Raw genomic sequence first — 27,201 nt, forward strand, 5'->3', positions numbered from 1 at the left:
CCAATTGCTAGGGAGGATGCTGTTGCATTCATGTTGTGCTTGCAGACTCCCTTTAGGTTCCTATGTGAGAACAACATTCTGACATTGATAAGTCTTGGACTGATTAAGTATTATTCTCCTTGTATTCTTAAGTAATGTATATGAAATAAAGCTAACAAAACTAAATTGGCATATCCTATCATATTTAACTCTATCACATCAAGTGAGAGACTTCAGGTGAATTTTTGTTGGCAAGAATCTTGAAACAAAGCTAGGGACAAAGTCCAAAACATGGCCTTCTGAGTTCAAGACATTTATAGCTCCTTTGAGCTTGGAATATTTTGCAGACCCCTACATAAAAAGAATCATCTGTATTTTGCATGCAGAATGGATATGACCTTTTCTAAATAATTATTTGTTCTGGCTATTTTCATTTTAGAATAAATTATTGGGCTGTCTGGACCAGGATTCAGCTGTAAATCACAAGCCCCGGACTTTAAACAGTTTAATTAAACTGCTAGGCTCAAACGTGGCTTTAGTCTCTCAGATGTTCAATACTGCCCAGCTAAGTAAGAACTCTGCTACTGATTAGACTGAAGCCATATTAAATACAGTAGTTGCTTGCCATCTTATCTCCAGCACTGGTTGCTTTTTCTTCCTGCCTTTCTCACTCTTCATTGGACTTCTCATTCTGTACTTCACGATACTGAACCTGAATGCTTTTGGTTGTTGACATCTTTGTCATCTTTGCCCTAAGAACTTCTGGCTCTTGACTTGGCTTGCACACAAATGACGTGTGTTACTGAAATCTGAATTAAATCACATTTATAACATAGCAAAAGTCTGTCAAATCATAGATGTATTACAAGGCCTCAGTTCTTTTACCTGCAGTGTTAATTATGTGACCAGTTAGTTGGATTCTTTTTTAAGAAATGTGACCAAGTACACTAGACTTCCATCCTGTTACGCATCATTTAAACTGCACTCATTTAAAATGAGGCACATTTGTGTTCTAAAATACTTATATAAATTGCATTTATAGCTATAGAATTTAATATTCTAAGTCCTAAATTCAATGTACTGACATATTCTGCTTCATGGTTTCCCAGAGTTTAACATTCTCATTGCCATACAATACAATACAACACAACACAACACAACACAACACAACACAACACAATAAAAATGGATGTATTTTGCATATCGTTTTGCAAAGAGAAAAACATTTGGCCCTCTGTATGTTATGAGTTCTTATCCCAATACCAAGCCACTAAGGCTAATGTTGAGGGATGCAGGGAATTACTAGGTCATCAACTTTTGGAATTCTTGCCACTGTTGTACAATATTAGCATTTCTTTCCATTGGAATAGAAAATATGCAAAGTTTAAAAATAGTTCTCATCACATTTTGTTTATGATTAATAAGACATACCGTAAATTTGTGGTGTTCACTGTTTGATTTTACATTAAGAATTTATTCTGAATTCTTTTCTAGATTTTAGGTTTGCGTGAACAAAATGCACATATTCAAAGAAAAATAACATCAGGGGAGAGTCCACCTGATACAGAGCATATCAAAGGAATGGAGCCTGGACAAAAAGTTCATGAAAAGGTATAAATTATAGCTTTCTTTTTAGAATCATCAAGGTTCGAAAAGTTAAGACAGAATCTCAGTATGTTTATTAAGTTATCACTTCCGAAAGGGAGTGAAAACCTGGCTTTGCCACCTCGCTTGGGGTAGGAGGGGGGATAGTCAATCATGGGGGTGGTTGGCGCCTTGATGTGGCCCTGAGGAATTTATATTTTATATAAATTGTAAATATTTTACATATTTTCTATATCTTATATTTATATTTTTATGATGTACTTGTTTTTATGATTTTAATTGTAAACCACCCAGAGTCGCTTGAGAGATGGGTGGTGCAGAAATGTGAGAAATAAATAAATAAATAGTGCAACTATATATAATAGTATCAACTGCCCAGAGTTGCTGGGAGTTTGGTGCCATATGCATTTAATAAATTAGTAGTAGTAGTAATAGTAATATATAGTGTATTTTGAATTGCCTCAACACATCTCCTTTGTTTTTGAGACAAATGTTACATTTATTTTCCTGGTTTTAATGAAGGCAATGGTAAAGCATATTCAGGCTGCATAAAGCTATAGAGCAGATGCAGCTAGTGGGATCTGAACTGGGAACAGGTTGAGAAATGATGACACATGCACTGAGATGCACACTTGCCCTTTTGTATGGACATTGTGATGGTGCACGCATGTAAGAGACAGAGCTTGCACCATGAGATCCATTTCAGCATTCTGATGAAGGCTGTAGATTCTATGGATTCCTCTGGTTGCAAAACATTTTTCTGACTAAGGGCAGCATTTGTCCTTTGAGTGGAATGCTGAAGGTTATACCCTGAAAGGCAGCTAGCTTTCTTTCTTCTCTGGTAAATAAAATATATGAGATATATAATGTATTAATAGCATCAAGACTCGATCAATCCATCAGTAATGTTTATTCAGTCAATGAACAGCAAGATTTAAAAGGACAAAAACAAATTAAAACAAAGTGATACAACAATATACTACCAACTAATAAAATAGATTACATAATAATATAGCATTCACTCATCTATTACTATATTGTTACATTTGTTACCCAGGTAGTGTGAATCTAAAACTTTAATAAGTATAAAATAAAAAATAAAAAATATATATCCCCTAAAAATTATTAATTAAGATATTTCAATTTAAAAGTAATAACAACGGTAATTATTTCTTTAGCCGGTTTTGTCTTATTTTCATTAAAGCAACACAAAATTTGGCTACTGCACATGTAATGTATGGTTTTGGATCATGAAGAAAGATGGTTCACATAAAAATTATCTGGACTCCCAGGGAATTTATCTATTAGGGGCAAAATGTAGTTTGACCTAATGTCCCTATAAAATTTACAATGTAATAATATGTGTGAGATGGTTTGAACTTCCTCTTCACCACATGGGCAGATACACTCAGCCATAGGGATTTTACTATATCTCCCTTGAAGAAGTGCAGATGGAAGGATATTGAATCTAGCTTTAAAGAACACAATTCTCAGCTTAGGGAAAGTTAGATTTAGCAAATAACTTGCTGGTTCCCATACGCCCCTGTTTATCCAAATTCTATTGTGTGGGGCAGCCTGTTAACTTCAGTCTGGAACTCCTTGTCCCTTTTTCTTTGAACGATTAATTGCTTTGCTTGATCATAACTTAATAGTTAAATAGTGGAGAGAGCCCAAATGAAGCCAGCTTATGCTCTACCAGCTGCTTCCAGGGTGAAGAAAAGTTATCTGTTGGAACTAGAGGGGTCAAACCAACTGGGAAGAATTGCATTCTGAGCCAATAATTTATCATCATCTTCAAGGCCCTAACCTGAATTGATGGCATCCCTGTCTTGAGTCTTAACTGGGCATTTGATGTACCATTGGGTGCAGCTAGAATTGATTGCAGGAATTTTGTTTGCACTGTTTCATGCGGCTCCTTCTTCATATAAATTCCTATTTGAGCCCCATAAGTAATTTGAGCCAATGTTTTGGCCTCAAAAAGTTTTAAAGCCGCAGGTACTGATTCTCTTCCACTGGTGTAAAAGAACCGTTTAATGGCATTCATTGACCTAAGGGCTGATTGCACTACCAAATTCTGGTGTGCATTCCAAGTACCTTTTGAGTGGAAGACCACCCCAAGGTATTTAAATGCATCAACCTGTTCTAATTCATGCCGTTCTACTCTCCAGGAATGCTGCTTAGCTGTCTTAGCAAAAACCAATTTTTTTGTTTACTGAAGTTGAGAACCAAATGGTTTTGTCTGCAGTACCTTAGTGTTGCTGCAATTGCTCTTTTCAATCCAATAGGGGTTTGTGAAAGTATAGCAGCAGCAGATAGAAGAATTGGAATTTTGTGCTGTGCTAGATTGGGTGCATGAATATCCATGCTATGTAAGAGGTCCACCAGTGAATTAATATAGAGATTGACAAGGGTTAGGGTTAGGGACTTTCTTCTTGGCCTTTTGGCTAAGACCAAGTGTGGCATCAAGACTGAATAGGTTCGAAGCTCAAAGCTTCGAATCACAATTGGGTTTATTTTCCACTGTACTGGGTCCCACACAAAACATGCCAAATTCATGGCCAAAGTGTCCAAGACAGTGTTGCTGTAATCCAGGACTTTTTTTCATTCCAGAGGTGCCCATTTTATTCCAGTGGCTTTTAAAAAAACATTGAGCCAGAAGTCTTAGCACCATTGTATACCAAGGTCAACTTATCACTCCCTAATCATACGTTTTAGGAATTAAACCAATTAAACTGCTTAAGGGCAGTTTTTCCAGTTGCTAACTGTATCCCTGACATCAGTTTGGAACTCAAAACTAGGCTCCAGAAGTAGGTTTTCTCTCCAGGGGCACTTGTGGCACTATGGTTAGAATGTGCTAGAGGAAATAATGGATACAGATCACCAAATGAATTTGTCACTAGTTCTAAATTAGCTTAATCCGAATAGAATTAATTGTTCCCTGAAACAATTAATTGTTCAGTATAATGATTCTCAATTATAGAAGAACTAGCAGATTAGCCAGGTTCAATGCCATATTCATGGTGGTTCTATTTGGGACATATACAGTATGAAAACCGACAGGAAGCTCTGGCGTGGGCTGGTCCATGAAGTCACAAAGAGTCGGAAGCGACTGAACGAATAAACAATAAAAACAGTATGAAAATTCTGTGTAATGAGAGAGTTTGCCCTTGAAACTCTGAAGAGGTTAAATCAATAGAATATATTGTCCTAAGATGTACATTCGGTAACATTATGCAGCGCCTTCTTATTGTCCTGATTATATGATCCTCCCATTGTACCTATGATGTACAGTATCTACTTTTTGGCTTGCCAGTTCAGATCTGAAGACAAATACAAAGGTGGCCAAATTTTGTGTCATAATGTGTAAGATTAGAGAATCAAAATGTATTGTTGTCCCTTAATTGCAACAAAGCAGCCTCCCTAATTCTGAGATAAATTTGCTTTGTGATTTTAGGTTATGGTTATTATATACTAATTTATACCATTTTGCGAATTTATGTGTATGATCTGATCATGTACTGAAATATAGTTATTGGATTTATTTGACTTGAACATATGAAATGATGTATATTAAATACAATCTTTATATGAAATCTTTATTGATATTTCTCATAAGAAGGCAAATTTAAAATGTCTTTTATTTTTCTCATTCATATCATTGATGGGTTTGTGTGAGGATGTCAGGCTTTCTGCAGTTAACTGCACAGTCTTCACAATGCTAACAAACCATAAAACTATCAGGTGTCTGGCCCTGTTAGGACTTTTGCTTAGAATTCTATTTTTGTTTTCGCTTCAAGGATGTTATTTCTGATATTCTAATTGTAATAAAATGTGAAGCATTCCATAGATCCCTGCAGGGTTCATACTGTGGTCCAGCGGATAGCATTTAAAAAAAAGAGGTTTCCTTACATAATATAATCTCTTAAAAGAGACAACAACCCAAAAAAAGGAGAATGCTAACTAGAATCTTACTCCTGATGTATTATTTTCAATCAATAGCGATCCCAGTCATGACCTGAAGTCTTCTGCTTCATTTTGTTGCATGCTTAGATAAGGCCTAAGTGAGGCATATACTAATTGCATTGCTTTGTTCTTTTCCTGCAACATTATAGGCCATCATCTATTTAAATTTTTTAGTAATGTTACCTCTCCAAGTTCTAGCCCTTACTTCCACCCAGAATGACACTGCATTACTGCCCTCAGAAGCCAGAAAAAAAGAACATGCAACACAAAGCTGGAAAAAATATTCCTACCCTAGCTGTAGGGGTAGATTGCTGTGTTTTTTTCTGTGGAGAGGTACTGTTTTTCTGCCTGTAGAGCTCAGTAGAGTTGTATCAGTGGAGCAGTTTTTTCTGTCCATGTGCAAGCAGATTTTAAGGAAAATGGAAGTGTTCATGATTCTATTTTTCCTACTTGTTATACGATCACTTTTTTCTTCTGACATGCTCAACTCCCAAGTATAAGTAGAATACTGCAACTTAGGATAGTCAAGAAATGTGTATTTTTATGGGTTGTAAACTCATGGTATTCAAAGGATGAATGATCAGAATTGGCTCTGGTATTCAAAACAAAATATCAAAAGTAAATTAGTGAACTCACAATTCTGCACACCTTTCTTTTTTATTTTCTTGTGAATACATTGTTAGCCAGGAAAAGTTCAGTGGCCCTGTAAAAATTGCTGGACTACAACATGCAGCACCCTTTACCACTGACCATGCTAGCCAGCTCTAATGGGAACTATAGTTCAGCAATATCTAGAGCACCATTAGTTCCCCTCCACAAGAATAGGCTCTACAAACTGAATGTTTAACACAAAGGTACTAACCAAAAATAAGCTAGAGTTCCACCAATAAGTGGATCTAGTCTCACTCATTTGGACTTGTCTTAGCTGATTAAGTTTCTGTAAAGGCTTTGTTCAGCATATGTTGTTACAGCTAGATAATATTTTAAAGGCAAAACTTGTCATATCTCTGCACCAATATGTGTCATGAGCACTGATGGTGAGCAGGAGGGGGCCCCTATCCAGGGGGGGAAACACATGCGTAGTACTGAGGAGTTAAGCAGCCATTCAAAGAGACACAGATCAGACCCGCCTTGATTTTGGGGGTTTATCTGTCTGGGTTTTTCCCACGCTTCTTCAGTTTGTTAGGATTTTTGAATAGGTCTCTAATGTTTATTACTGCTACATAAGACAGAAAATCCTGGATAGGGGCCCCCTCCTGCTCACCATCAGTGCTCATGACAATACGTCTGTGCAAAATTCAGTATAGAATGTTAGATGATATATATGACAATTAGTAGTATCTTGATGAGTTAATGTGTTGTATTGTTTCATGTGGCTATTCAAAATGAATACCCAATAAGCTGGATAATTATGTTTTTGTGAATGCCAATATGTTAAAGCAAGAAAGTACTAGGCAGCTTTTTTTTCTTAGTTTAATAAAGCTATAATCAAATTATAGTCATTTAACTGATTAATTAGCTAAGCACATTTTTCCAAACTTTGTTCATGCCTGAAATATGCCTTGAGAGAATAGTCTGCTATCCTTGCAGCAGGAACGTGCTGATTTCAATGCATGAGCAAGAAATAGAACAGTTTCTTGTTCAAGCACGACACAAGCTTCAAATAATAAAGCACTTGTGTATTTCTGACTCATACCAAAATACGATTAGGCATATGCTAATAATATCAGACTCTCTAGAGAATATATGACTCCCTGAACATGTTGCAGAGTTTGTATGAATTTTTTATATGTCAGGAAGTGCAAGTGTGATTCACTGACTGTTGAAATCAGCAGGAGGCAAATTGTATAGATAGCTTTTATGATTTGAATAAAACTGTTAATGTTAGTCATACATAAATATCAGGGACTAATTACTGTCTTTGAGCCAATAAAAATAACTATATGAGTCAATAAGCACATATAGATCTCAGCTGCTTCAGCAAAGGATTGTTACCTTGTTGTGGTGCTGGAGCTTGTGCACCTCAATGATGCCATGAGCTAAACCGTGAAGGGCCACCCAAGACGGGAAGGTCATGACAGAGAGGTCAGACTAAATGCGATCCCTGGGGAAGGTAATGGCAACCCACCCCAGTGTTCTTGCCGTGAAAACTAAATGGATCAGTACAACCAGAGATATGTCGGTATACCATCGGAAGATGAGACTCCCAGGTTGGAAGATGGTCAAAATGCTACTGGGGAGGAACAGAGGATGAATTCAACTAGCCCCAGACGTGATGACACAGCTAGCTCAAAGCCGAAAGGATGGCTAGCGGCCGACGGTGCTGGTGGTGAATGGCGAATCCGATGTTCTAAGGATCAACACACCATTGGAACCTGGAACGTAAGATCTATGAGCCAGGGCAAATTGGATGTGGTTATTGGTGAGATGTCAAGATTAAAGATAGACATTTTGGGCGTCAGTGAACTGAAATGGACTGGAATGGGCCACTTCACATCAAATGACCACCAGATCTACTACTGTGGACAAGAGGACCACAGAGGAAATGGAGTAGCCTTCATAATTAATAGTAAAGTGGCTAAAGCAGTGCTTGGATACAATCCAAAAAATGATAGAATGATCTCAATTCGAATTCAGGGCAAGCCATCTAACATCACAGTGATCCAAATATACGCCCCAACCACAGATGCTGAAGAAGCTGAAGTAGAGCTGTTCTATGAGGATCTACAGCACCTACTGGACAACACACCTAAAAGAGATGTTATTTTCATCACGGGAGACTGGAATGCTAAGGTGGGCAGTCAAATGACACCTGGAATTACAGGTAAGCATGGCCTGGGAGAACAAAACGACACAGGACATAGGCTGATAGAATTTTGCCAAGGCAACTCACTCTGCATAACAAACACTCACTTCCAACAACCTAAGAGATGGCTTTATACATGGACTTAACCAGATGGACAACATGGAAATCAGATTGACTACATCCTTTGCAGCCAAAGGTGGTGGACAACTATAGAGTCGGTAAAAACAAGACCTGGAGCTGACTGTAGTTCAGATCACGAACTTCTTCTTGCACAATTTAGGATCAGACTAGAGAGATTAGGGAAGACCCACAGATCAGCTAGATATGAGCTCACTAATATTCCTAAGGAATATGCGGTGGAGGTGAAGAATAGATTTAAAGGACTAGACTTAGTAGATAGGGTCCCGGAAGAACTATGGACAGAAGTTCGCAACATTGTTCAGGAGGCGGCAACAAAATACATCCCAAAGAAAGAGAAAACCAAGAAGGCAAAATGGCTGTCTGCTGAGACACTAGAAGTAGCCCAAGAAAGAAGGAAAGCAAAAGGCAAGAGTGATAGGGGGAGATATGCCCAATTAAATGCAAAATTCCAGAGGTTAGCCAGAAGAGATAAGGAATTATTTTTAAACAAACAATGCATGGAAGTGGAAGAAGACAATAGAATAGGAAGGACAAGAGACCTCTTCCAGAAAATTAGAAACATCGGAGGTAAATTCCAGGCAAAAATGGGTATGATCAAAAACAAAGATGGCAAGGACCTAACAGAAGAAGAAGAGATCAAGAAAAGGTGGCAAGAATATACAGAAGACCTGTATAGGAAGGATAACAATATTGGGGATAGCTTTGATGGTGTGGTGAGTGAGCTAGAGCCAGACGTCCTGAAGAGTGAGGTTGAATGGGCCTTAAGAAGCATTGCTAATAACAAGGCAGCAGGAGACGACGGCATCCCAGCTGAACTGTTCAAAAACTTGCAAGATGATGCTGTCAAAGTGATGCATGCTATATGCCAGCAAATTTGGGAAACACAAGAATGGCCATCAGATTGGAAAAAATCAATTTATATCCCCATACCAAAAAAGGGAAACACTAAAGAATGTTCAAACTATTGAACGGTGACACTCATTTCACATGCCAGTAAGGTAATGCTCAAGATCCTGCAAGGTAGACTTCAGCAATTCATGGAGTGATAATTGCCAGATGTACAAGCTGGGTTTAGAAAAGGCAGAGGAACTAGGGACCAAATTGCCAATATCCGCTGGATAATGGAAAAAGCCAGGGAGTTTCAGAAAAGCATCTATTTCTGTTTTATTGACTATTCTAAAGCCTTTGACTGTGTGGACCATAACAAATTGTGGCAAGTTCTTAGTGGTATGGGGATACCAAGTCATCTTGTATGCCTCCTGACGAATGTGTATAACGACCAAGTAGCAACAGTAGGAACAGACCACGGAACAACGGACTGGTTTAATATTGGGAAAGGAGTACGGCAGGGCTGTATACTCTCACCCTACCTATTCAACTTGTTGCAGAACACATCATGCGACATGCTGGGCTTGAGGAATCCAAGGCTGGAGTTAAAATTGCTGGAAGAAACATTAACAATCTCAGATATGCAGATGATACCACTTTGCTGGCTGGAAGCGAAGAGGAACTGAGGAGCCCTATGATAAAGGTGAAAGAAGAAAGTGCAAAAGCTGGCTTGCAGCTAAACCTCAAAAAACCCAAGATTATGGCAACCAGTTTGATTGATAACTGGCAAATAGAGGGAGAAAATGTAGAAGCAGTGAAAGACTTTGTATTCCTAGGTGCGAAGATTACTGCAGATGCTGACTGCAGTCAGGAAATCAGAAGACACTTAATCCTTGGGAGAAGAGCAATGACAAATCTCGATAAAATAGTTAAGAGCAGAGACAACAAAGGCCCGCATAGTTAAAGCAATGGTGTTCCCCGTAGTAATGTATGGCTGCAAGAGCTGGACCATAAGGAAGGCTGAGAGAAGGAAGAATGCTTTTGAACTGTGGTGCTGGAGGAAAATTCTGAGAGTGCCTTGGACTGCAAGAAGATCAAACCAGTCCATCCTCCAGGAAATAAAGCCAGACTGCTCACTTGAGGGAATGATATTAAAGGCAAAACTGAAATACTTTGGCCACATAATGAGAAGACAGGACACCCTGGAGAAGATGCTGATGCTAGGGAGAGTGGAAGGCAAAAGGAGGAGGGGCTGACCAAGCGCAAGATGGATGGATGATATTCTAGAGGTGACAGACTCATCCCTGGGGGAGCTGGGGGTGTTGATGACTGACAGGAAGCTCTGGCGTGGGCTGGTCCATGAAGTCACGAAGAGTCGGAAGTGACTAAATGAATAAACAATATCTCAGCTGCCTTAGCTGACCAACTGAGGTCAGTCAAGCACAAAAATATAATCTTTATGATCAAGTAAATATTCTTCTAGAACTCACAGTGGTACCCATTATCTCTTGTGAAGGTGGAAATCCTTTCCTATAAGCAGTTGCTTTGGCTTTCTAAATATATTTATCTCTTCTTACAGCTCATATGAGTAGAAATGCTTAGAGTCTTTTTAGATTGAAGCAATCTCTAAATTTTATAAATAAAATAGAATTACTCATTTAAGCAATTACTTGTAAAAATAAGCTGAAAGAAATATAAACTAGGAACTGGTTCCAAGACTTTAAAAGTAAAAGTAATTTTAGTCTCACCTGTCAATATTTCACAATAATATTCCTATTGTATTAACATTAAATATATTGTTTTGTTTTGCAGTTCCAGTGCTTCCATGTTCAAGCAAATGAATTTGACACTAAAAATTAACCACAGCAATAATTTGTATATGCCTGGCTTGCTTTATCATTTTAACCAGGATAAAAAGCTTTTATTTAAAAAATAGTTCAGCTAAACACATGCATTCATTACAAAAATATTTGAAGAGTAAATCAAATGAAAAAGGAAAACAAAGAAGAAAAAACACAGCATACGCATTCAGCCATTGTAATAAATCTAGCATTATCTGACCAATAGAATGGATAACAGAAAATATTTATATATTCGGTTTGGGAAAGAAGGAGACATGAACAGAATATAAACTTTTACAAGAACAACTTTGAAAAAAATTCTAACACGAGTTGCCGATTTTGGATTTTAAATATAGTTGTCTGATAATTTAATGTGCTTGGAGTACTGCTGCTTAGGTACCTAATCTTTTGTAAGTGTATTTCAGAGACCATAACCAATGCAGAGCTCAGGATTTTTAATAAAATATAAACTATATATACAGTACATGTAGCTCTGATCCTTAAGATATTGCTGTCAGCATTTGGTATGTTTGTGGTTTGTTTGTTTTTTTGAACAGCGTCTATCAAATGGCTCTATAGACTCAAATGATGAGACTACTCAGTTGGTAGAACTACAAGAACTTCTTGAAAAGCAAAATTATGAAATGGCACAGATGAAGGATCGCTTGGCTGCACTGTCTTCTAGAGTTGGAGAGGTGGAGCAAGATGCGGAGACCGCTAGGAAGGACCTCATTAAAACTGAAGAACTGAACAGCAAATATCAGAGAGATATTAGAGAGGTAAATGGTTTGGATAATCTCTTTTAGATGTTCATCCAGTCATCGGTTCAGGCTTGACAATAATCTATTTAGGGAAATGTAGTTCTTGTATAACCAATTGGGGAAAATATATTTGCCTTTAACATTTAACACCCAGTTTAAGATGCTTAATCGTAGGTGAATATTCTAATAGCACTTCTATTTTTTGCATTTGTGTGCATCAGTTTAAGTACTCTTTCACTACAACTTACCAAGTGAAATAAAGAGCTTCATCTCTGAGAGAGAGAGAGAGAGAGAGATCTGTGGGTTTGCCAGAAAACTAATGATCTTATGATATACTGTAGAGACATGATTTGCAATGTAGGATTAGTCAACAAGAAGGGTAAATTAATCATCAAAGACAGTACTAACCTCCATAAAACTGTTTTTAATATATTGTCTGTGTGACATCTGTTGGCAAAACTGAATGAGAGTTCCTAAGTTCTCCAGCTAACTGCTCACTCCAAAGTGATGACATGTTGAACAGAATTTTGTAACTTGTTTTGTCCTAATTTTGCTAATTTACATCATCAGAATGCTCTTTCTCTTGCTATTTAAAATAACGTATGATTTAATTCCTTTTAAAACATTGTTTATTTTCATGATTTTCACACTGTGAGGAATTAAAATAGGACAGAAAGTTGAAGGAAGAGTGGGAAACATTCCAAATGTTGTTTGCATGTTTATCAAACTATAAATTATTCAGAAAAGTAAATTGAATAGATGATATGAAGGGCTACTTTGCATTTTAAAATATGTCTACAATGTCCAGAAACAAGCCTTATGTTTATCTTTCATCAGGAAATAATATGAATTGTCCTCATATCCAAATCTTGATTTTGGACTCTAGAAATTAGGATGGAAAAACAAAACTATCATTTACCACAACTCATGTTCTTTTGTAGTACAAGTTTGACAGAGACATTCATCACCAGCTTATTACCCCTTTCTTATCTAAATTTCCAGGGCACCCCAATAATTTTTATTTGCATTATCTGTTAGATAACCAAAATAAATCTCTCTCTCTAAAGTAGAAAAAAATTGCTACATTATGTGTAAGGTTCACTCACAAATGGTTGTCAGCAGTCATTGATGTTAGGGGTTAACTTTGCTTTGTTTGATTTACTGAATGTATTTTTATTGGTCAATGACTGAAATAAAGTTTTTGTCTGTCAAAACTATCATTTGTATTTCATCTTCCCCCTGAGTTTCTGGATAACTTATTGGAAGGGTGTGTTTTTGTGTGTTTATTAATTTTTTGTTGTTGTTTGGTCACAATACATGTAAATGGTTTTAAGACAGAAAACTAGTTATTTTAAGAACATTTTGTAATTATAGTCTGTTTATAAATGTACAATGAGTGGATGCATTAGCAGATAGATGAGCAATATCAGATTCGGATCTCATCACGATCCTGGAATTCTAACAGTTTTCACTCAGAATCCCCACTTAACTAATTTGTCCATTAGGTTTCATGCTCAAATTGCTGTTTCTAGGTGAGTAAATTTCAGTGCACACTTTTCCCACAGTGTGTAACTTCATTTCAAAGGTGTTGATTAGGACACCTATTGCTAGCCACTCCAGTGTTGTTGTATTTTGACATGCTGCTTATTCTATCAAGGCTATGGCCCAGAAAGAAGATATGGAAGAAAGAATAACTACCCTGGAGAAGCGTTACCTAAGTGCCCAGAGGGAATCCACTTCCATACATGACATGAATGATAAGCTGGAAAATGAACTTGCAAACAAGGAAGCCCTCCTGCGTCAGGTTCTGTATCGGGATTGCTGCTACAACTCAAGTGAATTGTAGGAAAACCATTCAGATAAGCTCCCCTTTCCCCACTTTATGCATTACATTTGCTTCAAATGACAGCAGGCACATTTATATTCACAGGTTGCTCTTTCTGTAGATTGGAGTCAGGAACAAATTTGGATTTTCATATAAGCAAGTTGAGAGGCTAACGCAAATCATGTTTAGGATTAGGGTTTTTTAATAAGTAACTTGCCAACACCAGAAGGTTTTGTTTTGGAACTGGGCTGTAAGACCAGGTAATTGCCAAGTTAGGATGGCAGACTTTTAAGAATATACCAAGATAAGAATGAAAGGGGTGGCAGGTATATAGCAGCAAACATGTTCCACAGGAACTGTACAAGTTGTTAGTTGTAAGGACTGTCAGTGTTCTAAATCATTATTTTATGCTAGTAAATATAGCTTAATGGTAAGATACAAAACAGTCTAAGGTTGATTAACTATGAGTTAAATCATTGTAAACACAATTAAACACAACAAAGTTCATCTTTTGAATGAGACTGCTTTGTAAAAGCTGTGGCAAATGAAAAGACTGCACTCTAATTTTGACACAAAAAGACAGAACAAATATGGCAGGATATCTTTCCTCTTGGTATATGAAAGAGGTAAACTAAGCTACTGTTTGCATGCACTGGCACACTTTATAATCTGCCAGTGGCATTCATTCATGTGAATGTTTATTCAATTTATTTATATATAATTATTTACCTGCTTTACTAGTTATACCTTAGGTACAAGAAATATTTGTTCTTGGGTAGCTGGCCAGGAATATCAGCTGAGATACAGAATTGAAACCCATAAAAGATAGGGTTAGAGTTCCCAAAACAATGATAATGTAGGAAGTTGTGGCTTTTTATTTATATATATATATATATATATATATTGTACATGGGCTGTACAATACATTAAAAGGCATGAGAATGATAGTTTGGAATTCTCTTTCATGCAATAGGTGTATAGGTGCAATTTATTTCTTCCACTTTCTTATTATACTACTAGCTTACTTCAGAGAAAGGTGTAATTTTTGGTTCATGTAGCTGTGATACATAAAATGGGGGTGAAAGCTGGGTTAACATCAGATTTTCCAACCAAGTTATACCTCTTTTTTTTTCTTTTAATATTTGCAGGAATATTCTTTTGTCTTAGTGGAAAGGATACATTTTTTGGAGACATATAACACAGATTCCACTTTCAGTTTTTCAGTTTCCTTGGTGGTGATTCTGAGAAACAGACTATTATGAAGCATGGACATTTTTTAGATTTAATTTGAATTTCATGTGTTTCCTTTTATTCCTAAATTGACAGTGAAGTAAACTGCAGTTATCCTATTCCATTCTGGGCTTTTCGTCTAGATCTAAAGCCATATGGTGGAAAAGGATCAGCAGTTGCCACCATTGTAAGCATATAGTATCTCCAGAAGCAAATGTTTTAATTAACTTATTAAACAATTGAATTCTACTATGAACCATGGTGGTCCAGGAGATTTTAATATCCAGTTTGTTTCTATTAATCTATATCTTTTCTCACTCCTTCCCCCCATTGCCCAGTTCCTAGTCTAACCTTTAATGTTACAATTTCTGGATTTCAGATGGAAGAAAAAAACAGGCAGCTGCAAGAACGTCTTGAGCTAGCTGAGCAAAAGCTTCAACAAACAATAAGAAAAGCTGAGACTTTACCAGAAGTGGAGGCAGAACTGGCCCAGAGAATTGCAGCACTGACTAAGGTAATGTAAGTTTAGGAATAGTTCAGTCTCAGAAAGTTGACTTCTTTTAACATTGATTTTCATCCATTTCTCCTCCCTTCAGCACCGTCAACAGCCATAAAAGACTGTTTTGGAGTGGACAAGATGATCCTACTTAATGGCACTGTAAATAAGTACTAATTAGACAAAGTTACTTGCTTTAGTTTAATTTAATTTAATTTAATGGCAGAGGTATTGCTTTGTGTTTCTTTTCTGTCTTAACATATTTCTGCCGATATCCCAGAGGAGTTTATTTTATAATACATTGTATTATAAAAGAGTTATGATTAACCCAGTTCAGCTAAACATCATGAAATTTATTTGTCATTGAATTTTCTTCATGATTTTCTACATCACATTGATTCAGCAAAACACAATGATCACTTTCATTAAAATAAATTGCAAGGTTCAATTTTATTTTTCTTGGCCACACTTGAAGGATTCTGTGTTGCATGAGAGCATTAAGAGCTTGGATAGGACAAGTGCCTGATATTCCAGTAATATGCATTCCACATCTCTGAAATTTGCACATCTGCTCTATGGTAAAATGTGCAAGTTGCCAGCTTAGTTGTTATGGAAGAGGTACAAAAAGTAAAGACACACTACGCTTGTAATCCTTTGCAGTTCCTCTTTATTAGCTCTCAGACCATGTTGTTTTGCTTTGTCCTGTGGAACTTAAGAGTGCCTTCCTCTGCATACTTTATTGGGAAGCAATCTCCCCTTTGTCTTCTACAACACTTAACTTCTGAATAAAGATGCAGAGGAATGGTCTATTAGATATTTACAAGTTTGTAAAAACTTATTTGATGGTATATAGTAGAAAGAAAATCCATTTCAATTAATATGTTATATTAAAAACTCAGAACAACCTCAAATGGTAAAAAATGAATTTGTATTTCCCTGCTTCCATTTTCAAAATATTAATGGATTATTCCTATTTGGCTATCTATTCAAATACTTTTCAGTTGCTCATGCAATCATTTAATGAGATAATATTTTCTTGACCTTTAGAATTTCTGGTAATATTCAAAAAAATCATCTAATCTGCAAAGTGGTGTTGAAAACGAAGCTCCAATACACATGAATGTTCCCATTATTTTCTATAGAGGGAGTAGATAAATGAATGTTTGTGTATATCGTCTGCACCCTCTAATTAAATAAATGGAGAAAAATACATACTGTATATCGGTGCTCTATAATGAAGCGCTTATGATTCCAATTTAGAAGGTCTCTAGAGGTTGAAAAATACAACTTATACTACTTCTTATTTTCACCTGACTGCATAATAGCCTGCCAAACTGGTTCAGCCTTATCTATCTTCTCTATTGTTGATGAGGAAAAGTAATACTAATATTAGTGGTAATATTACTTACTAGCTATTTTTGTTACACTTTAAGCATATTAGCTGTTCTCATTCTTTTCTGTTTTTCAATAAATATGTGGTTCATATACAGTATTTCATCTAGATTTTGTTGTGTAACTTAGATTTTTATGTAGCTTAAATTACTTTAATTGAAGGGGGTGGGAGGAAGCTACCATTTAGACCAGCCTACCTCAACCTATGTTCTTTCATGATATGGGGATTTCAACTCTCAAAACTCCCCAGCCAGCCAGTGCTGGAACAACTAAAAGGTGTCTAGGTTAGTAGATGCTGATTTAGATAATTAAATTATACGTGATATATCCAAAGTTGGCTCAAAATATATATTTAGTAGTTGGCCCTGCCAGTGCCTTCCTTTTTCTCAGTCTAAACAAAGTGCCAGAAACACCAACCAAAAACTCAGTAGGGTTCTTCTATGAACTATGAGGATTGACAGGAAATATTTCTTAAGAATCCAGCTCAGACAGGGCCCTTGATCTTTCAGGATATAGCACTCAGAAATTTTCTAGTCCATTAAGTTGACAGCTTTCTGAGAGATCTAATAGAAGGTTCTGTGGAAGAGGGACAAAAATAGAGGATAAGGAGTATCGACCTACTCCATCTGACCCAACCAACTTCAATTACCATGATTCCTTCAGGGTCCTAATGTTTCTATTATGGTTGGTCGCACAGTCAGCCATACGTATGTTTAGACTGGATTCATCATTTTTATCCTAAGGACCTGGGATAGGCAGATGTTGTTGTTTGATGGTGTTAAACAACACTGTCACAAGATGTAAGCTGTTCCAAGTAAAGCTGCCTTTTGCAATTGACTGATATATCATTTATTATTATCATCATCATCATCACCATCATCATCAAAGTAATGCTTAATTATTGCATTATCACAAAGTTTAATTTCTTTCTTGATACTTGATACATGAAAATATTGTTTGGCCTTGCAGGGACATTTCTTTCAGTTATCCCTGGAAACAAATCCATAATTTCCTGAACTGTGAAATCTGGAATTCACTAGTAAACCAGCATCTGAATTATATGAAGCATCCTGAGCATACTTTGAGTTCACCTGCTTCTCCCTCCTCTATGGCATCTTCAAGACAGTCTTTGGGAGGTTTTTGCTTCCATGTAACGGATTTTAGCTTAGTGGTTATCAACCCTGAAAATGAAACGAAGCTTTTATTACAAAGACCAGCAATATTAAACATACAACAAACCAAATCTTTGTAACTATATCAGAATCACATGTTAATCCAAGTCATTAATTTTATAAGCTATTAAGAGGAGCCTGCTGTTATCTCATGTTGGACTGTACATGCTATTGCACACAATTTGGCTTTGCTTTATGTAATACAGTACTCAGGTGTCTGATATTAAGAGGAAGACTCAAAATCATTTAGAAAACCTGGGAGTTTTCGTAAAAATGGTTTTATAGTATTATTCCACATTTCACTATTGTAGACATTATAGAGAAATGTGGAATAAGTTAGGCATGTTCTGACTTCATTTGACATGCTTGGGCATAGTAGCTTCTAATAAGGAATCTTATTAAATTAGTCTTCCAGCAAGGCAGATGAGGGTATGTTAAAGTGATCTTGAGAGAAGACCAAATATGTAGGAAATTCCAAAATAGGAAGATAGTTAACTGGCTCCATACTGATATCCAATTTTGAGGACCAGGACCATTGGAAACTAGATTATATCACTTTGTATTTCTATGTCCGTAATTTCTTTTAAGGTTTCTTTAATATGTTAATATAGTGTTAATAACAAGAGCTCTGATGAAATGTCATGTGACACCAATTTGTCTGATGAGGCTTTTTTTCAGAATGACCAATATTTATCATGGATTGTTAAGAGAGCTGAACCCAATGGGCAACCTTTAGCTTTGAGTAAGCCTAAACTTGGACAGTTGTAACTATGATTTAATAACAGGTCATTGTGGTTTATAGATCTGGCTTGATGTCCTACAGAGTAGTTTAACAACAGTTTATGAGGGCACTTATACTAAACTCCTGGCTAATTGAAAATAAATTTATCTACTTGCTGCTGTATAAGACAAGGAGAGGATAGCAGTGATCGCACAGGCCCAGGACTCAGCTAGACTCATTCAATTAATGCTGAATCAGTCAAACATTGTTATTTCTCTTGTAGGTTACAGTAGAAAGGGGATATATCAATTAAACAGATGACAAAACGCTCAAAGTGATTATATGAAAGCAAGTGTTCAAGATACCTACAGTCCTGGCTTACTTCTTAAACTGCTGGAAGAATAAATATTTAGCCCAGTTTTAAAGCTGACAGGGCAAAACCTGCCACATTAGTTTTACCCTATTATACTGTAGGTAGACAAAATAAAACACAATGCGGCATTCTTCATTTACCATTTCTAAAATTACATTTGCTATCTGTTGCAACATTTAGTTGATTTAAAGAAATTGTAACAGTAGGAGTGGGAATTAACTTTAGATAGCTTATTCTCACTCAGTAACAACAATCAGACTTTTGCATAGCAAGAAAGAAGCCTGTCTTTTCACTGGTACTTATGTAAATAAATTGGGTGTCTATGTACAATCTCTAAAAATTGGTAGGGAAAAAAACTCAAGGGGGAGGAAAAACTCTCAATGATTAGTTTTTGAAACCAGGTTGAAACTTCCATTCGCTTGAAGAATCTGAATTTAACTAGTTGTGAAGAGACAAGGCAAATTGAGCTAGCAGTTAAATAATCTAATAATAAAGATAACCTAATGGATACTGTTCCAGGTTCACCATATAAAAATGGAACAGGGGTGGATCTGGTTACCCAAAGAATTATCTTTAGCAATTAGTTTTGAAAATATTTAATTGATATGGTGTCATTTAATTGATATGATTTCAGAACCCAAATTCTACTCTGTAGGAAAAAAAATATTTGATTTCAGCAAATATGCAATTTGGTAGCCATCCCTAGTACTCCAAAACCTTAGTATTTCATTTAATACGTTGTCAGCTTTTAATTTCAAAGAACTGAGAATGACATGACCACCTGCCAGATGAAGAAAATGCCAGAGCCAGATATGACTATAAAAAAATCCTGGTTGATATTATGGGAGCTACTTTTCCACATACAGTGTAAAGGTTTTTGACAAAAACCAATAACCAAAGATTTCCCAAACCTGATAGGTTACCTTTATTAGATTATTTGGTAAAGACAAACTCTGTGTAGTCTGGTCTGGGCAAGAAAGGTTAGAATCATAAACTAAAGGAAGGATGGCAAATCTTAACTTGTGGTCAGATGCCCCAGCATCCCAAGATTACATCACCAAAATTTGGTAGCAAAATGGTTCAACTGCAATGTTACAACTTTTGGAGGGGAGAAGAGCAAAAGTTAAGGCTAATTAATTTGATGCCATTGGGGGAGGATTTTAAGGTTAAGGATGGGAATAGTTTATTTTCCAGATGCCTTCTACTCCCATTCATATCATAACTCCCTCAAAAAGGGCTAAAACAAATTCAGCCTCACTCCTTCTGATTATGACACCATATCACTGAATGACCTTCTGCTACCTTTTGGAAAGTCAGGAGTCTGAGTCATAGTCCTCAACATTTCAAATATTGCCTATGCCTGTGCTAAACAGAGTCTATCTCTAGATTTCATTTCATGTCTGAGTAGTTACTGAGTAGATTTATAGAGCCCTTAAATTATATAGCTAGATCTGGGAAATCTTCACTTTCTTTAGCTCTAATTTTAGGTAGGTCACAAACCCAAATCTATCAATGTGGAGTAGACTGATTGAGTTGATCGGTATTAGAGCATGTGATTCTGAGGTATTTTGCTGACTCATCAGAATAACTGGGGCAAATGAGGGTAATGGGAGACAGAAGTGTATAAATCATTCATGGCATAGTTATTCTGTATACAGGAGTATTTTTCATCATCTCATACTATTATAATTCTAGTTTATCCACTGAAACAAAATGCAGGGAGAATTGTGGACTGATAGTACAAAGTATTTTTTCACACAACACATAAATTGAGGAATTTGCTGCCAGCAGATGTAATAATGGCAGCCAATTAGGATGGCTTTCAAAGGGTGCTGAGTGGCTCATGGAGGTTCAAACTATCCATGCCAAATAATATTGATTGTTATTTACTATCTCCTGAATCATAGAGGAACATGCTTTAAATCCTCTTGCTGGGAAATAACAGGGACAGGGGTTATTGCCTTCCATTCCCAGCTTGTAGGCTTCCCAAATGCTTCAGTGGGCTACTGTGTGATACATGATGCTAGACTAGAATGGTCTATGGCCTGATTCAGCTGGACTCTTATATTCTTATATTCATATCTTTGTGGTTCTGAAGTGAGTAGTGCAGTTATTGTTTTTGGAAACTGCTGAGTTTTGTTTTCTAGGTATTCTAATTACCTCCCCGAGGACATTGGAAGAAAGGGAAAACCTGTAAAATCCTTTTTCTGACAGGACAGTGGAGCCTAGATCATACAGCTGGATTCTAAGATTAGAGAAAGTTTGACCTCTGAGATGTGTCCTTCTGTTCTCTTGAAATAATATTCTCTTGATTGTTTCAGAAAAAGTTGAAACTTCAGCTTCATTTCAGAGATAGAGTAAGCCCTCTCTGTGGTTTTTTTTTTTTTTTTTGCAATTTGATCCTTTTTGTAGCCAACAGAAGGGACTATCCATGAAGAGTATGAGAAATCCTCCTTATGTTCATGGAATTTATAGTAAAAACAATGTTCTCCTTTAAATAAATTAGCCATTTTTAAAGCAATAGATTGAAGCAATAGATGGGCTTTTACACTTTGCACTGACTTTTCAAGATGGTTTGGATTATTTCATAATCAGTACCCTCAAATAATCTTTAGGGTCTTCTCTTACTTGTGATTTGGTTTGTGTGCCATCAAGTTCAAATGCAGCTAACTGGGCATCTATGATACCTGCCAGAACCTCAATACATTTTTCTGATTTTACCACCTGCCAGTACAGTAGTTGCAAAAATAGCACTGGCCCTCATACATGGCTGTATTTAGCTCGATAAATCAAAAATTGTTTTCAAACAGCATACTTGTTTTTACAAAGGTAAAAAGGCTGACTCAAAAGTGCAAATCTAATATAACTTTAGGTTACAATCATGTGTTCACTTACTTGGAAGTAAACCTGATTGAACTAAATGGGATTAAACTATTTTTGCAATTTTCACATAAAATTGCATTGCTTGGTTAGACAAAGACTAAATCCACAATACTTTTTAAAGTTTAACTGAATGTTTATAGTCAACACAGAATCTGTGGTAATATATTTGCCCAGATTATGGTTCAGAGCACCACAACAAAATGCAGTAGTAGTATATCCAGCCATGGTGTATGCACTTGGTAAAGCAATTAGACATTTGCTTTATATTCACCCCTATTTATTATTCTCCTTCATTGTAAGAGGAGTTTGTTCTTTTACCTAGAAGTACAGTGTCATTTAGTTATCTGCTTTTATACTTCTAAGGGAATCTCCATGACACGATTCTAAAAATGTTTAGCTCATTTACTTTAATATAATCTGTAACATTGTATACCCTGTTTTCATTATGATTGTAGGATAAACTTCAAAAACACATTCTGGCACTAATTTTCACACTCTAATTATGAGTTTACCGAAATTCCAATCAGACCTGGCATTTGCCATTGTTAGTTTGAATACCCCTCTGTGGAGGAAGAATAATTTCTCATCAGCCAGACATCACTAACCTGGAATTTCCATACTTAGGTTGTTGGCTTTTTTAGCATTCCATTGTTTTCACTCCATGTGCATCAACTGCCTCATATCACCCTATTGTAAGTGTGGTTTATTCTACATAAAATTTTGTCAGTTAAAATATTAAATTTGCAATCACACTTTTCTTTTAAGCATTCTGTGCTGTATTCTGTTCAGTGTGGTGTCTTTAGTTCTGATTTTTCAATTTTGTCCCTCTCCTTTTCCTTGACGTTAGTCTGATCCAACCTCTTCTACCTCATCTGATGATTATCAATATGTTATGGAAGCTAAACTACAAGAAATGATCTCCATACGTAGGAAGGTAGTCCTACAGGACTTTACTTTCTATTGCTAAATAGAATCCATCTGATTTTGTTTTCATATTTTTAAGAACTCTTTAATTTCTGTATTTCTTTTATTGATAATCAACCATTGTGCAGTTCAATGCTTAAAGAGCTTACAATTTTATGATGGCAGGTTTGTGTTAAAACCATGCACAGTCTGCATGTTACATTTGGCTGATTTCATTGCTCATAAATAATTCCAATGTTTTGCTGGATGCTTGGATGTAACAGGCCTTTGTAGCTGACACATTTCAAGCGATGCTGTTCAGCTGCCTGTTTGAATAAAATTAAGTTTCGCAGTTAGTAGTAGCTTGCTTTATATTTCCTTTTTTGAAAATGAACATTTTGATTTAAAAACCTATTTAAAGTTTCACACCAACGTATATTATTTTTATAGGCAGAAGAAAGACATGGGAATATTGAAGAACGCATGAGGCACCTAGAGGCTCAGTTGGAAGAAAAGAATCAAGAACTTCAAAGGGTATGCATATTTACATTATAGTTGAGTTTCAACTGTTTATTCCATATCATATATGCATGTAAAATAGTAGTAGCCATTGTTGTTGTTTTATTTTCCATGTACTTATAACTCGGTGTAGTACAATATCAAGATACTCATGGACTAACACATTACAGTCCAGTTTAAAATCACAACTAAAATATAGAGCCCCATTGTGGGCATCAGCAGACGTTTTCTGTTTTTATCCAAATGGCAAAAGCTGCATCACATTGCAATCTTTGCCCTTTTTGATAGTTTGCCTTGGTCACCGGCAGATCATTTATAACACACGCCAATGCTGACTTGTTGAACGTCCCACACAGTTTCCAGCTGAAACAGTTCTATAAGAACTGCTGACAGTAACAAGAAATTGAAAGGAAGCTACTCTCTTGAGAATTTTAGATAGGAGTGGGAGGCAATATTGGATGATAGCTGGAATACACAATGGGCTTTTTTAAAAACAAAGGACAAAGGTAGGTGTATTCTGGAGAAAATAAAACAGGTTGGTTCATTTAGCCAGCCATAATTATGTGGAGTTTCGTGGAGGGGATGGAATATGCTGCAACATGCCCCTATTTAAATTGTCACCATTGCTGCGATCATAGAGGTAGTTCTTATGGAAACCTGTGGGTTACCAGCTATATGAACTAGCCCCAAATTGTAAATGCAATAGTTTAAAGTATACAAATACGTAGGACTAATAATAGTCCTAATAAAACTGAAATACTTTGGCCACATAATGAGAAGACAGGACACCCTGGAGAAGATGCTGATGCTAGGGAGAGTGGAGGGCAAAAGGAAGAGGGGCCGACCAAGGGCAAGATGGATGGATGATATTCTAGAGGTGACGGACTCGTCCCTGGGGGAGCTGGGGGTGTTGACGACCGACAGGAAGCTCTGGCGTGGGCTGGTCCATGAAGTCACAAAGAGTCGGAAGCGACTAAACGAATAAACAACAACAACAACAACAACAATAATAGCATAATCAAATGGCATTAGTCATCTGTCACCTAAAATTTTACTGTATTTTCATGAGAAGTGAACATGAAAAAGGGAGGTTGAAATCACAACCATGAACCATTTAATACTAATGCTCATGAAACTATTTTCAAAACGCTGAATATCCATTGCCTTGAAAAAAAAAATCAGAGTAATCTTTAACAAAACTTTCTAATTAACAGCTCCAATGCAGAATGCTAGTGGCTATGTATCCAAAACAAAGGAAAGAGGTGTCAGTCTAGGTACATGCCAAAATGTGGAGAAATATCAGGAGGAAGGGGCCATGAGGATAAAACAAAGGGGGAAAAATCTATCCAAACAAAGCCATTAGACTGAGCTTATGTACTGACTACAAAATACTAAATGCATGTTGGAGGAATCCTTGAATGAAATGATGTATGCTAGAAAAGGAAGTAGCTGGCTGGCTGGAACTCTGAACACAAACAGACCACAGTGCAACATGAAGTTATTTGTGGCACTCCTAAATATTTGATTTAAAATCACGGTGTCCTTTTGAATATGAATAGAAAATCAAAGCTAAGTACTGCGATTGGAAGGGAAAAAAATCAGAATGGTTACCCCTTATATCCATATTTGAATATATGATTGAATGTCTCAGCTACTAAATTTATTCACTTCTCTGTTCAGCTGCTCAATTGTATTCTGTCTCAGCATGTTTTTCTGCATGCCATTTTATCACACCATTAATACTGTGACTTCAGATCAAAGAAACCAGTATGAATCGTTGACCAGTACTTTGATGTTAATTAATGTTGAAACTGCTTGCTTTATTTCCTTTGAACTTTATTGAAAGGCAAGGCAAAGAGAAAAAATGAATGAAGAGCACAACAAAAGATTGTCTGATACTGTGGACAGACTCTTGACAGAATCTAATGAACGTTTGCAACTACATTTGAAAGAGAGAATGGCAGCATTGGAAGAAAAGGTAAAGGAAAATGAGCAAATAATCTGCATGCTTATTGCTTCATTTAGGTATATATTCATAGTTATTTTTATTCTTCACTTGATGGTATAGAATAAAGGCATTAAAAATCCTATGGAATAAAGGCATTAAAAATCTGGGGCACAATGCCCCAAGAAGAAATTCTTCTTGTCTTGTTTTCTGCAGTTCCTGTTGACTTTCTTCCTCCATCAGCTTTCCATAATGGCACATGGAATCACCACCAGAGTTTTAAAAACCTACATCATGCTAGTGGGTTCTTTCCCATTTCTAGTGTCTCTCATTGTCACCACTTTCACTTCCATAGCACTTTGGGTAGAGTCTCAACCTTATGGTACAGTAACAGCAGTTTGTCATCACTACAGACACTCAGTGCTCATCTGAGATATGCTTATCCATTGTACAGTGTTTGTTAGGATGTGAAACTATCATTTGTCTTAGTTCTGTACTGTGGGTGGACAGTGGGGAAAGAAATGAGCTGGTGGAATCAGGAGATTTGGTGATTTATACTTCTTATTCAGTATCTCCACCCTTTTGCAGGTATCCTCTCACACCTACTCTGACTGAATGTAACTGGTGATACTTGTAGGTCATAAATGAAATCAGTCTCAAAGACAATATCTACATTTATTGTTGACTGGAAACCCCTTATGGACTTTTTGCATAAAACAAAAAAGGAACTTATGATTTATGATTTTGATGATTAGACAGGATAGGTTATACAAAGAAGAGAGTTATGTTGTAACCATAGAGAAAGAGGTAAATGTATAAGTATAACTGCTGTAAAGAAGATCAGAAGCCACTTCTTTGTATCTTTTTTCTTTCTTTTCTATTTTTTTTCTTTTCTTACACTTTTAGCTTTCTCTTTGATTTCTTTTTTTTTCTTACTTTATATTAGTTTGTATTAGCTTTTATCCTCCTTTTAATTTTTTAAAATAAAATTATATTTAAAAAACCCAAATGAAATCAGTCTCTTAATTTTACAGTATTAATCATATATTGGTATCAATTTTGTAATTTTAATATTAGTGGTAGTATCTTTTAACATATTCAGACTTGGATTGATTTAATGAAGGACTTTTAACAGTATACCTATATGTTAGAGATAAAAATATTTTAAATATCATTGATATGTGTTTGATTTGTTAACCTTGATTGGGTAGTAATTATTGCACTACATCTTATTTTAGCTTTTGTTTTCTCCCTCCTAGAATGTTTTAATACAAGAATCAGAAAGCTTCAGAAAGAATTTGGAAGAATCTTTACATGATAAGGTATTCTAGATAACAGCCTTTATTGATAAACCTAGCAGCTGAATGTTTTTTTCAAAAATCTAATCATAAGAACTAATCCTAGACTGCAATTATATACACAATTATTTGAGAGTAAGACGATTGTCCTTAAAAAGAAAAATATTCAACAGTAATAGATGGATTCAACATCTGTCCAGGACATGATGACAACATTTCAGTGTTGTAATTTAATGTGCTCGTTCAAAGAATACAAAGTGTTGTCCGTCCTTCCATTTATGCTTATCTATACATTTAGACCCTTCTGATCAGAAAAAGGATTCTTTATCTGATAAAAGCCTAATCTTTAGATTGGATTTCATTTGAATCCAGACATACTTTATTCATGTGAACAAACACTGTGGCCTGTACAAAACAGCCACCTTTTTCAACATTTCCAGCTTTGGTGATTTCCTTTACCCCCTCTGTTCTATCAAATCCCTTACATCTCAGGAGCAGAGTTTTGAGGGCTGCAGATATT

General features: G+C 36.2%; 1 protein-coding gene across 1 annotated transcript in view; it reads left to right on the forward strand.

Moving 5' to 3' along the window:
• Nucleotides 1–27,201, forward strand: part of LOC134501313 (liprin-alpha-2) — a 99,943-nt gene that overhangs the window by 17,965 nt on the left and 54,777 nt on the right. Inside the window, exons 4-10 of the mRNA XM_063308993.1 lie at nt 1,474–1,590; nt 11,721–11,942; nt 13,582–13,728; nt 15,359–15,493; nt 23,370–23,453; nt 25,285–25,416; nt 26,643–26,705. Coding sequence (XP_063165063.1) covers nt 1,474–1,590; nt 11,721–11,942; nt 13,582–13,728; nt 15,359–15,493; nt 23,370–23,453; nt 25,285–25,416; nt 26,643–26,705 — 900 coding nt within the window. The remainder of the gene's footprint in view (nt 1–1,473; nt 1,591–11,720; nt 11,943–13,581; nt 13,729–15,358; nt 15,494–23,369; nt 23,454–25,284; nt 25,417–26,642; nt 26,706–27,201) is intronic.

Source organism: Candoia aspera, chromosome 7 (assembly GCF_035149785.1).
Source record: "Candoia aspera isolate rCanAsp1 chromosome 7, rCanAsp1.hap2, whole genome shotgun sequence".
In the NCBI taxonomy this organism is placed as follows: domain Eukaryota; kingdom Metazoa; phylum Chordata; class Lepidosauria; order Squamata; family Boidae; genus Candoia; species Candoia aspera.